Source organism: Peromyscus californicus, unplaced genomic scaffold, assembly GCF_007827085.1.
Source record: "Peromyscus californicus insignis strain IS unplaced genomic scaffold, ASM782708v3 Scaffold_9__1_contigs__length_137607984, whole genome shotgun sequence".
Classification (NCBI taxonomy): domain Eukaryota; kingdom Metazoa; phylum Chordata; class Mammalia; order Rodentia; family Cricetidae; genus Peromyscus; species Peromyscus californicus.
In genome coordinates, this window is record NW_026294617.1 from 126,454,317 (window position 1) to 126,467,574 (window position 13,258).

General features: G+C 45.6%; 2 protein-coding genes across 48 annotated transcripts in view; one reads left to right on the plus strand and one right to left on the minus strand.

The window, feature by feature from the left end:
• Window positions 1–13,258, minus strand: part of Adgrl2 (adhesion G protein-coupled receptor L2) — a 631,085-nt gene that overhangs the window by 169,409 nt on the left and 448,418 nt on the right. The window contains exon 1 of one of the 47 annotated variants that reach the window (XM_052731777.1): window positions 8,780–8,911. The exons of 44 other annotated variants lie outside the window; for them this stretch is intronic. The gene's annotated coding sequence lies outside the window, so the exon portion shown is untranslated. Of the gene's footprint in view, window positions 1–5,689; window positions 5,751–7,501; window positions 7,648–8,779; window positions 8,912–13,258 lie in introns of those variants that run through there. 2 more of the 47 variants (XM_052731776.1, XM_052731778.1) reach the window with 2 other exon arrangements.
• LOC128106710 (translation initiation factor IF-2-like) overlaps window positions 7,198–13,258 on the plus strand; it is a 41,450-nt gene continuing 35,389 nt past the window's right edge. The window contains exons 1-2 of the mRNA XM_052732238.1: window positions 7,198–7,489; window positions 7,573–8,272. Of these exons, the coding sequence (XP_052588198.1) occupies window positions 7,198–7,489; window positions 7,573–8,272 (992 nt within the window). The remainder of the gene's footprint in view (window positions 7,490–7,572; window positions 8,273–13,258) is intronic.

Here is a 13,258-nt window from a genome sequence, read left to right on the forward strand (position 1 = left end):
TAAAAATACCAATGTGTCAGGATGCTCAGAATATAAATTGTTTGCTCAGTGTATATGGCTGGCAAAGAACAGGGGTTAAAGAGTGTACTTTGACAGCTAAACCTGCCTTTTTATTAGGACCACTCCGGCGCGTCTTTTTGCCACTACTGTGCTAAAAATTTCATTGTGCGAATCAGAAAAATACAGGGGCTCTGTATGCTTTTGTTCTGACAAAATAATATTGGTTTGATTCGATGGTCTGTCTTACCAGCTTCTGCCATCCTTCACAGCCAAAAACTAACAGTTCACTTTTATGTCCTTAGTTCACTTTTATGTCCTTTTCTTTTTACTACATTTGACTAAAAAAAAAAAAAATCAAGGTGATTTAACATATTCTAAAATAGAACTAAGACTTGGTCATGTATTTCAGGGTGCTCCTCCAGCCTGATTTTCAACCCTACATTTCTAATTTTATAAAGTATTGGATCTAGCTCTTTTAAAAGGCTTCTAGGGGTTTGGATTTTTTGTCGTTCACACACACACACACACACACACACACACACACACACACACACACACACTGCACACCCAGCTGTAACTGGGCTTCTTTTAAGGAAACTAAAATTCAGAATTCAGAGGTTGGGGTGCAATATCATGTCTGCCCTTTAACGTTTATAAGATGCTCCACACAAATTTGGGAGAGAAAAACATCCACGGCAGGACAGACTAGGACCCGTTTTCGTCCCCTACTTTCTTGTCCTGCACTGATTAATGCTTTGCTCTGCAGAGGGAGACATTATATCCGGGCTAAGACAGACCTAAATTTTACCCTCAGGCAGAAATCTGATTTAAACATCTCTATTTAAAGTGACATTTGTCCTCCTCCTTTCAACTGGTTTCCCTAGAAATTCCAGGAAGTTGACTTCATGACCTAAAAACAGCCTGGTGGCTTTTGAGCAGCTCTTGTGACTATCCCTGCACTAGGGTAAAGCTGAGTGCCAGAATGAATCAAGGTGGCCATAAAACAGGTGCCCAGATATCTGCAGCAACGAAGTCTGCACCACTTTACTGCGCTAAGAATTTAAGATCGAGGATTCCATACAACTCTAGTGTTGGTGATAAAAAAAAAAAAAGAAGAAGAAAAAAAGAAAGAAATCCTAAAATGTGTTCTTGTGGATGTTAACTGGCTGCCCTTTCTGAAGGGGGAAGTGTCTTCAGACTCCTGAAATCAGGTGTAGCATTTCACAATGCTGATCCCAAATACCAACTGATCAAAAATTCTAGAAAAGCAACCTCTATAACAAATAACAACACCCAAGAGTACAGTCTCCTGTGCGTTATGTAACAACTGCCATGAAAATAAAAAAATGGAAAGAGAAAAGAAAAAGGGATACATAATAATAATAATAATAAAAATCACCCAGTAAGCAAACACATGCACATTACAACAGGAGCCAACACCCTCACACTGCAAAGCACGGCGACTTTTGATATTATTAAGCAGTTTCGACAATGCTGGCAAGTTCCTACTAACCAAGGTAATCTAATTTCTGTTGCTTTTCAATCTAAATTGATTTTTTTTTTCTTTTAGCTGTTCTGGTAATTGAACAAATTTATACAAGTGTGATGGGATTTTACTTACCACCACACAATGCATAAAATCCTCTATGAAGACAAACAGTATAGCTTCATAGAGCTGTATTTTTGCTGTAATTAAACAAATGGTATCTGGATTTGCTTTGTGCTTTCCAGACATTTCCAAAGCGTCTGCTGTAACCGCACTGTGTTTGAAGGTATTAGGAGTTTGGTTCCTTAAACTTATTCTTTCCAGGTAGAATATGCTTGTCAAATGTAAGAAATTTTCCACAGGGGACAGGGCTGGAGAGAATAATAAGCTTTCCAAAACTTATTGAATTACAATTTATTTTAGAAGTACCCAAACTATTACTTGCAATTAGTCTATCAGACCAATGACCTAAAAATATTGATTTTTAAAAGGTATTTTTAGCTGATTGGACCTTCCTATTCTTATGGCCCACGGCTTGCCTAAAAATAATTACTTACATCAAAATTACTAAGGAGGTTTTCTAGTTTATAACGCACGCTTAAGGAAACCTACGCAGCAGACTGAAGTGCCTGACTGCAGTCTGATGGGTGCTAATTACTCCTTGCTTGTGACCACACCAGGTCAGTATACTAAGTGATATGACTCATAGTACCTAATTCCAGTAATTAACTATCTATCTGTATATTAAACAAATCATTTCCTTAAGCTGTTTCTTAAAGCATTTTTAAAAAGAGAGAAAGTCACCACTTTACCCAATCTTTGAGAACATCTCACGAAACTGAAGAGTTTAGAGAATAGTCCATCTATTTTTCTGATAAGATCACTCTAATTATAGTAATCTAATGATTAAGTACTTTTTTAACCTTTAATCAAGAATTATTTGCAGAGGTGAGCACTTGGGTAGGCCTGAAAAGCTTAGTGTTATGTAACAAAGAGGCTAACCAACCTATGATTTTCCTCTAGCTTTCAAGTAGAAATGTTTTCATCTTTGTTCAAAATAGTTCCAAAACAGTTCTGGATTGAGGCAATGTGAACTTGTAAGCACAAGAGCTGAGCTGACCAACATATCAAGAAGAATCCAAGTCCTTTTTACACCCAGCTACAAAAGTTGCTATTTTTAGTAGTTCATCGAAACCTTCCACTTAAATAGGCATACTTGTACATAACCTCCCTCCATAAATATGCACCTTATTTCTAGCACATATTACCTTGAAAATGACTGTGTTTTTGTTTTACAAAGATCTACTTTGCTAAAGAGCAGGCAGGTGTCAAATGAGCCCCTGACCCTTCCAGACCCCAAAGCAGATACAAAGAATCAAGATCCCAGAGTACAAGCCTCTTGCAGGGAAAGTTCTAAAAATAGCACTTGGCAGGATGCTCAGTTCTTCCATTCTTAAAATTGTATTTGATTCTTAAGCAAAACTCGCCTAACCTGAGTTCTAGTTATCAACACTTAGGCAAGTGGTAAACGTTTTCTATAAAATGAAAACGGAGCGTTCATAGGTGGGTACAGGTGTGTGACGCCCACATACTGCAATAAATCTCTAATGCTGTCTCTAGTGCATACTACATCTGTTAATAAACTATCGTTTAAATAATTTTTCACTAAAGTTAGGTCAAATAAGTATTTTTATAGAAAACAGGGCAGTAACATTTTATGACTTGGGTTTGCAGATCGCCTGTTACTCTGACCTTCACATCTCTGTCAGTTTTCTCAAAACCTATATGACTTAAGGACACTAAAACACACCCTAAAAATTTTAAGAAAGCACACACAGAAAGCTTCAGTACTGATCAAACAAAGCCTTGACCCTGAGTAAACCTTGGTTTTAAAGCTCCCCATCCTCTGCATGTTTTGAGAAACATCCAGAAGCCTGGTGTTTCAGCTGATTGTAGAAACCGCAGCAGTAAAAACTCCAAGTGCTCATCTTAAATTAGGACTCACAGTGCTGCGTGTGAGATCTATGTATTTATATTATTTTTTATGACATTCGGAAGTTCTGTTGGTTGGTTTGATGTTACTCTGCTAATAAAACAGGGCGAAAAGCCTGGAAAACAAAAGTTATTTATTGGAAATTCTCATGTCAAAACTTGAAGTAATTGGTTTGTTCTAGCCCACATGATTCAATATTCTGAATTCCCTAACTACCTGCTCCCAGGGCTATCTGCATTTCTAAATTCGTTTTCTGTTGCCAACACATACCAACCTAGTGATTGAAAATGGCAGCTGAAGTGCTTCAACTGCACGTTAATTTTTCTCTAAGTAGCCCAATTTCGTCGTCTAAATTCTAAGGAATCTCATTTTCACTGCATTTTATACCTTTGGAGATTTGTCAAATTCAGGATCACATAAAATGAAGAACAATATTTTCAAGGCAATTTTTGGATGATCACTAATAGCTCTCAAGGATGGTATGTTTTCTTCCTAACACTTAGCACTCAAAGCAGAGGAGTTACGCACCACTGGAGCACAGGAGTCACAACTACAATCAATTACACCCCCTCCCCACCCCAATACTACAGTACTTCTTTGGCTAGTGAACAAAGCAGATGAACAGCTATCATAAAATGATCGCAGGGTGATGCTTTCCATTGGAAAGACACTAAAAAAAAACACATCTTGATCTGAAAACAATTACCACTCCATTAAACAAAAGACTAAAATATTTAGGCAATTAATGGTGAGTTTTTCCGCTCTGAAACTGCTACATTAGAATTCATTTCCACTATTAAAATAGAAGCTAGGAGTCCCAACCCTAAATAAATAATCCTTCCTCCAAGGTAAGAAGGTCAATTCCTGGCCAAAAGCAAACATCACAGGTAAACCAAAAAGAAAAAAAGACAAGGAAGAAGAAAAAGAAAGAAAGAAGGAAGGAAGGAAGGAAGAAAGGAAGGAAGGAAGGAAGGCAAGCAAGCCAGCTTGCAATTTTCAACCATTCTATGTTTATCTTTGAAAAAACAGTTTTAAAAAACTAAAGTGAAATAAATACAAGTAATTTTCCTCAGAAGAAAATAGTTCTCTCTTGACCTCTCTGCCCTCCACAAATGCCCCACAGACCAGTTTCTTACTTCTTTCTTCACTCAAGTTCTGGGTTGCTAAAAGAAATTCAGACAACATAGTGTTCTACAGATGCTGGAAAAAACTGAATCAAACAAATGCCGTGTTTTTCTTGAAAAACAACTTTAAGCTAAACAAAAAAGTGTCCAGTGCCTGACAAAAATTTAAAGATGAAAACAAAATGGTATCTAAACACAACTACCTCTATTTAAATAAGTCATAAAATTTGAGTCTTTGTCACTTAGAAACCTTTCCAAACTGATACTTGTATCAGAAGTTGTGTTAATAAAGCTCACATGGGCTTTTAATTTTCAACAAGCTCTACTTCCTTTTATTCCCTATTAGTTTAGCAAGTATATAAAAGTTTCCGATGTGTGTCTTATCACAAAATAGCTATTGTTGTATAGACTAATTGGAAGCCCTTCTAATTGTAATAACAGAGCAGAGTGTGTCTTAGAAAAGCTTTGGGTTAGACAGTAAGGCTTTCTCATAGTGTTCCACCAAGGGCACCCCAAAAGAAACGCAAAGGAGACTATCCTAAAACAAAAGGTCACCGTTTTTCCTAAGAACAAACCATTTATCAATAGAAAATAATTGTCTTGCCATCTGCAAGCGCTGCAGAGCTACAGACAATGTTTCTTAGCTCACATAATTACGGAACAGGGAAAGTTGGGCAGCACAGCCTGGATGCTCCTTCCAGCCTGCACCCTTTACAATTCCCACTGCCCTTTGGGCCTCGGCTTGGACGCAAAAGGAAGACAGGCTGCAGTTTTCTCAATTGAGCTGAAGCTAAGAAACCTTTGATATGCTAATCACCCCCTTCAAACGGTAAGAATTCACACTTGCATTAATTCAAACAATTTGTGCAGCATGTGAAATGGCACCTCTTTTAGAGCGGGACAACAAAAGGAACTCAGCAGCAGAGCATGCGTTCCTCGGGATTCCATCACGCACCAGTTTACTGGACGGCGGAGGGGAGAGACAAAGTTCGAAAACACACCTGAACTTAAACAGATTTTTTTCTTTTAGAAGGAGTCTCTTAAGAATTTCTAGTAAGCAGCAAAGCACACTACATTTATAGTTACCTTTGGCTAGGCTCAAGACAGTTCTATCCAACCTGGATGCTGTCACGGTCACCCCCAAAAACTTCTGTATTTCTGTGGACGAATTAGTGGTTCTTTAGCGCCCGTTTCCTAAGGTTTACCCACCACAGACCCTGACTTAGCAAGCGAACTCCCAACAGTCAATCATTGACCAAACGGGCGTGCCTTTCTTCAAGGTTGGAACTAGATAGAAGGTAGGCATCGTCAACTCGGTGGGCAGGCTCAAGACTTAGACCAGAGGGAGAAATGAATGAACCAACCATTGGGGAAAGACGCCTCTGGAAAGAAGGAGCGAGCAGGGGAACCCAGAACTGGGAAAATGCCGAGGAAAAAGCAGCGGGGGGCGGGGGGGTGGGGGGTGGGGGGGCGCTCCTTAGAAACCTGGCCTTTGTAAGGGCAACCATCTGGTTGCCGCTGAGGCTCAGGCGCGCCCAGGCTGCCTGGAGAAGCTGCTAAGCAGCCTGACACCTTTCATGAAGCAGGAGGAAAACATTTCCTCCGTCTGAACAGGAGACAGCACGGTTTGTATCTGGAGGAACGGAATCTAGGGGCCGGGAAAGGGGGAAAGAGAAAAGGAGGGGGGGGGAGTCCCCGCACGCCAGGGAAGGGCTATGATGGGCAGCGCAGGACGTTGCTTTTGGAGGACAGGCCGGACCAAGGGCTATAAACACCCAGGAAGACGCACGTGCCTCGGCCTCTGCTCAGAGACAGCCCCGCGCTCGCTAAAGCCTCCAGCGATTTCTTCTAATCCAAACCCTGCAGTTCAGCGAAGAGGAAAAAAAAAAAACTTTGCGGGTCCCAAGTGCAGGAGTCCTGCACACTCAGGGACGCCTTCTCGCTCCGGGTCGCCCTCGTCCCTGTGGTGTGGCGGAAGGTCTCGAATCCAGGAGCCCACGCCCGCGACGACCCCAAGAGTCTCCCTCCCCTCGTGCTCCTCCCACGACTTCTTCTCCCGGCTGCATTCAACCTGGGGCTCGCACACGACCCAGCAGGCTCCCCACCCCAAAGGCAGCCCGGGAGCCCACGCCCCTTAACTTCTCCTGCAGGCCCAGCGCGGCCCGCTGCTGCCCTCTCACTGCCGGTCCGGGAGCTTCTCTGCCCTGGCCCCGGCCCGCCGAGTCCCCCGACCCCGCTACCCTCCCGCCCCGTCGCCGGGCTTCCCCGGCCCCAGCAGCAGGCGCCCCTAATCGCTGCCAGCCTCAAAACCGGCGCGGCCACATCTGGCTGTGCTTTTCTCTCGTCCTCGCCTCTCCGCACCACCTGACCAACGACAAGAAACGACGGCCCGCAACAACTCATCTAAGCCCTCCCCCACCGTCCCCTTCCCAGGGACTCGCTCCCAGGGACAACCCTCGGACGAGTCCCTGCCGAGCCTGAGGCCCAACACCTGGGGCAGGACAGCCAGGCCGAAAACGCACTTCACAGTCCCCTCCCCAGCCCCGCTGCGTAAAGAACCAAGGGCACCTTCTGCTCCCCAAGCTTTTTAAGAAATGCCCCCCCCCAATAATGCAAGATTAGGCTGGAGCTGCCTCGCAAGCCCGCACCCCCCCGCCTTCTCGGTCCCCAGCAGCCAGCCTGATTCCCGAGAGCGTGACAATAGCCGCACGCGGTCCGGCGAGCGGGCTGCACCGCACAGAGTTCTGCGGATCGATGTCGGCGGGAAGGGCTGCGCACGAGTGGCCAGCGCGGGTCTGACCCGGCGACACGGTCACCTCCGAGGCGGCAGCCCCATCTGGAGGAGCCCAGCAAACAGGTCTCCGAAGTCGGGCACAGAGGCACATGGTGGGCGCTTACCTCCGTGTGCGCCCCGGGGGGGAGGGCCAATCCGGTGCGGGGAGCCGTGCGGGGACACGGGCGCTAGAGAGGGGCCGCGGCGACCGGCACGGGGGGCTCCTGCTGCTCGAGCGCGCGCGGGGAGGCGGCGGCCGCGGCTGGCGGGCCGGACACGGCGCCGCGCGGCTCCTCGGCGTGTCCTCCGGCTCGAGTCTCCACCGCCGTCAGCCGCCGAGTCCAGCCAAGCAGCCCAGCGGCCCGGGCGGCTGCCGGGGGCTTAAGTCAACATCTTCCCGCAGTTTCCCACACGCCGCTCCGCGACCCCGGTGGGGGGGCTTTGCCCACACGCGCGCGCCTACCGCCGCACGCTCCCTTCGGAGCCAAAAAAGCAAAATTCAAAACCGAGAGATGCGAGGACGCTGAGAGAGAGAGAGCGAGGCGGGCGGAGGTGCGCCGACTCGGGAGTCTCCTGGCAGCGGCGGGGGGGACGGGCGCCGGGGAGCGAGGCCAAGTCCGTCAGTCGGTCGGGAGAAGCCCGGAGTGCGCGGGCAGCGCCGGCAGGACCTGCATCCGGCGCACGCGCCGCCCCTGCGGCCTGGGGCACGACTCTGCCGCCGGCCCTTCCTCACATGTCGGGTCTCCTGGCTTGGGGGGTAGGGGGGGCTCTGCGGACGGAGGAGACGAGGAACTCGGGTTCGGGGAAAGCGACGGGAGGAGCCGGGAAGAGCCGCGCCGCCGATGCACAGCCGCCGAGGGAGGCTGGTCCCCTCAACAATCACCAAGAATCCTCCGGTAAGCTCCCGATGGCGCTCGGGCACCTCTGCGTGCGTGTGCGTGTGAGTGTGTGTGTGTGTGTGTGTGTGTGTGTGCGTGTGTGAGAGTGTGTGAGCGCGGAGAGAGTGAGGAGAGCTAGAGGAGAGCAAGGAGAGCAGGGAGCGAGAGACGGGGAGCCCGAAGTCCTGACACGGACTCAGCTAGGGCTGAACTGGAGTCACCTCCTGCCTCCTCCTCCTCCTCAGTCCCCACCCCCAGCCCCCCCACCCCAGGACTGCTAATCATATAAACATATGAGCACAGACCGCGGCGCAGCATCCGTCTCTCCCTCCCGCGTTTGCCAGCCAAGGGGCTTGTGCAAACTCCAAAGAAGACAGGCAGCTGAGTACAAAACGCGGAGCAGATAATCTAGAACTCATTGCGCCCAATGGCCATTTTCCACTCCATTGGAGCAGCTGCGGCAGCGGGGCGCCCGAGCGCAGGGCAGAAGGAGGAGGAGGAGGAGGAGCGAAGGGGGACACTTACAGGCGATCTAGCCTTTCGGGTGGCGGTGGCGACGGCCGAGCAGCCGCCCCAAGACTGGCCGGCCGGGGCTCGGCCCGGTGGGGCGGCCGCAGGGCTCTCCGGGAGGCGCTGGTGGCGGTGGCGGCAGGGGACGCGCGCGCACGGCCGCGGAACGCGCCCCAGAGGCGCCCGCGCAGGCTCGCGCCCCTCCCCTCTCCTCCCCCTGGCGATCGGCTGGCGTCCCCCCCACCCCCAGCCAGGTCGGGGGGTTCGGTATCCAGCCTTCACCCTCTGCACCCCGCCCCCCTAACTCCACTCTCGGCGAGCCCGCTGCACGCTCTAAAGCCCGCGCGCACACACGCACTTTCCAAACATCGCTTTTATTTTGGGATCCCGGTGTAGGGGATCCGGGAGAGCTCGGTGTTCTGGCCACCGGTGGCCCGGCACTGGGGCCGCTGGGGCCTGCGGCTCGGGACCCCGCTCCCTATTTCCCTCTTCCCCTCCAGGCCCAGGAGCTCACTCCTTGCCAGGACTGCGCCCGGACGCTCTGGAAGCGTCTTTTACCCACCCCGTCTCCAGGTTTTCTCTGCTCCGCGCGCCCCGAGCCGGAGGCCCCGAAACTTTTAGTTTCCGCAGCCCTCCTTTTGTGTGACTGCTCGCAGGAGAAAGGAGGTCTGTTCGCCGTGTCTGCCTCCGTCTGGCTGCGGCGCGCAGGGGACGCTCCAGGGCTAATGCGTCTTTGATACCTGAGATTTCCGGCGCGCTCGTTAACGAAAGTTACATTTTTTTTTAATTGCGATGACTTTTTCTTTGTAGTTACATAGAGCTAGCTAAACTTTGACTTTATTGACTATATTTCACAAGAGCGTTCTGTTTGTTTTTTATTAAACTCACCAGGATATGCAACGGAAGGGAAGGAGACTGCAAGGCTTTGCTTGCTAGAACATTCACAGTCCTCTTAGGTCTGTCTCCCGTTTCCATATATTGAAACCGCATAAGCTCTTGTCCTCTCGAAACACTTCCTTGTCCCTCTCTGCTGACAGTGTCAGCAAACGACAGAAACAAGCTGAAAGGACCAGACCACAACAATATCCTGCTAGGAGAAAATAAATAAAAATAAACGTTTAAAAACTGGGTAATCGTCTTCTGCCCAGGAGGTAAATAATCAAATCTGGATTTTTTTTTTTAATTACAAGATTTCTGAGAAGAAAGAAGTAAGTTTTCCATTGTATTCATAAACTACTGAGTTAATGAATTCAGCCATTTGCCTTTGAGAAACTGATTCTCCCAGATTTGAAACCTCTAAAAAACAGGATGAAACTTGAGCTTGTTTGCTTTCAGAAACAATATGTACTTTTTGTTACTGCGGGTATGTTGCAGTCACCACACTTCGGAAATCATTCCAAACAATGTTATTAAAATGTCAACAGGAGATTGCTCTGAAGACTCGAAGATGCTGAATAACAATTAGCATTTGCATTTTGTCACAGAGCCAAATATTTGCAGCAGTAAAGTCATTCAAATACTGGTCAGTTTCGTTCTTGACTGTAGAAAATCTGAAGTTAAATGTGCATATATCCAAATCACATTATCATTCTCAGATTCAAAGAAGATTCTCCTATGACCCCGTTTCTTCTACTGGATGTAGGGTGCTGATAAAATGAGCAGTCTAGAGTGCTTTGCTTTACAGTACAGATACTCTTCACTTGGAAATTCTTAGATAAATCACTTGAAATATCATCCATGCAGAGTTAAAGTAGTCTGGAAAACACACACCTATGCAGAGCTCATGCAAAACATAAGTGTGCTTACATTTTCCCACTAGTCAAAAGCTGTACAAGGAGCAGAAACCTAGAAAAGTTAAGTCCGCCTACTACAGTGGGTGAAAAGAAAGCAGACCGATGATTCTCAGACATCAAAGATCATTAATATCACATTCTCCTTTTTCAAAAAAAAATTTTATTTGTGAGTGTAAAACACAGTATGTCAATCTACTAATAATTTGCATTTGCCAAAAAAAATTAGCTCTTTCTTTTGTTCAGCTTTGAAGGTTTTCATTCATCTGGCCTGATTCACAGGAAGCCCCAGTGAGTGCACAGACCCGTCTAATCCTATTTTCTTTGGGGAAGCAAAACTTAGCCTGAAGTTTTTATTTAGTGAGCTTAGTAAGTAATCAATAGACATTTTTGCCTGAATTAAGCTGGCCATATGTTGGCTCATTTATTTAATTCTCTCAGAAAGAATCTCTGAAAGAAACCACTGTCTACATTTCATATGTCTGATACTCTTTGATGCTCAGGACATAAAGTGAGTTACTCTCCACTATGATTCTAAAGTGACAACATCACACCACACACACACACACACACACACACACACACACACACACACACACACACTTAAAAGGAGGAAAGTTTGCCAAAAGTGAGTTAAAACTCTAGGGAACATAAAATGACCATAAAAAATTTCCAATCTTGATTCAATAGGGTGTATATTCTCTACAGCTCAACAGTTCAGAAAATGTTCATCCTAAGAATGTATACTTGCTATGCCAAAACACACACACACACACACACACACACACACACACACACACACACACACATACACACACACACACAGAGACACACATCTGTAGCGATATCATTTCTCCAAGATATCTTAAATATTAAGAACTTTTAATTCTTCATTATTTAAATATCATAATAGTTCAACTTCCTGGGTATATATACAAGAAAGAATTGGTAGAGCCATCAATTCAATTTAAATGTTGAAGATTAAGCTGTTAGTCACAGCCCTGATGTTTAAAAGGAACAGTTATGTGATACACTCCACAGAACCTGGCCACATGCAGAAAACATAACTTACCTGACACTTCATGACAATTCAAAACACAACCTCTAGCAATACAGGTGTTACGGTAGTAGAAGAAAAAAAAATGAACTGAGTTGCTAAATAGTGTCTACAGATGTGCGCAATGTCAGGGGAATTGGAATATGTTACTCGTTCCTAAAATCCAATGGACAGGACACAACCAGTCAATTGATATCATTATTTAAGTAATGGCAAAGTCATTGATTTCTTCATCATACTTGCTAACTATTTTTTTTTTAAATAGATTCTACAAAGGACAAAAGAAACACCCATTTCCATTTGTTTTATGTTAAATCAACATCTAACCACTCATGGTGATTTCATTCAAAGAAAACAGAAGGAACTCATTAGTTTATGTGGTTAGAGAGATTGGTGGGCTTCAAACATTTTTACCATACATGTTTTCCCAACTGTAGAAACGCATGTTTTTAATTTAAGCAACTTCAAGAAACTAGAAATTATTTCATTCAATAGGCTCATGTATTTCTGATACTGAAATCATGTTAATTTTCAAAGCTGTTTGCCATCCATGTATATTTGTTTACGAAGAAAATGATCAGGTATTTGTCAAAATACAGTCTGAATAGTGACAATTTAGGTAACAAGTTAATGGAGAAAAATGAAAATGGACATAGTGGCAAAGTGCTGGGATTGGTATAAGCCAGTAAACCCAGCTGGTAGCTTCTTCGTTGCCCTGCTGGAGCAAACTTGAATATAAATAAACCAGGTCTACAAGAGGCTACACAGGGCTGCCATGGAGAGGAGGTGCTGGGATGTGACAGCCTAAAGACTGAACTAAAGCAGTGAAGAGAACTATCCCAGAGGGGAGGCTGTTTCTGTCATAAAGAATACATATCTAGCTGGGCCGAAGTATCTCTGTGAGTTCGAGGCCAGCCTGGTCTACATAAGGGAGTTCCGGGACAGGCTCCAAAGTTACACAGAGAAACCCTACCTAAAAAAAAAAAAAATAATACATTTTTACCTGAGAAACTGAAAAGGGTATGGAATAAACTGAGCATAGTGGTGCATGCCTTTAATCTCAGCATTTGGAATCAGAGACAGGTAGATATTTGTGAGTTCCAGTCCAGCCTGGTCTATAGAGTTCCAGGACAGCCAGAGCTACATAGTTGACCTACATAGCTACCATGTCTCAAAAACAAACAACAAACAAACAAAAAGTATGTAAAATGACTCCACTTTTTAGTTCAAAACTAGGAACAAAATTAGTTAGATTATATCCTAAATTGAACTTAGTCCTCTTTTCTTGATCACTACAATTTGATGTTGGGGGACCGGGGTGGGGGGGGGGGGATGGCTCCCTGCTCTGGAAAGCCCTCTGGCAGAATGCTCTAGAGCAGCTCAAAGCAGTGTGAGTCACAAATTTAACTAGAACTGGTGAAAAGTTGCTAGCTTTGTTTTGCTTTTTTTCTTTCTTTCTTTCTTTTTTTTTTTTTATTTTTTGCTTTGCCATGCGTGGAGGGAGCTAAAATGAAATCAAAACTCATTTTCCATGAGACCAGAAACATATGAAAACACTTGGCAAAGCCAGTAAGTTTTTAATTATTCTCTCAGCTCTCTAGGCTCAGTAAATTTTGTCCAAGAAGGCCAAACCTTACCTAAAAGAAG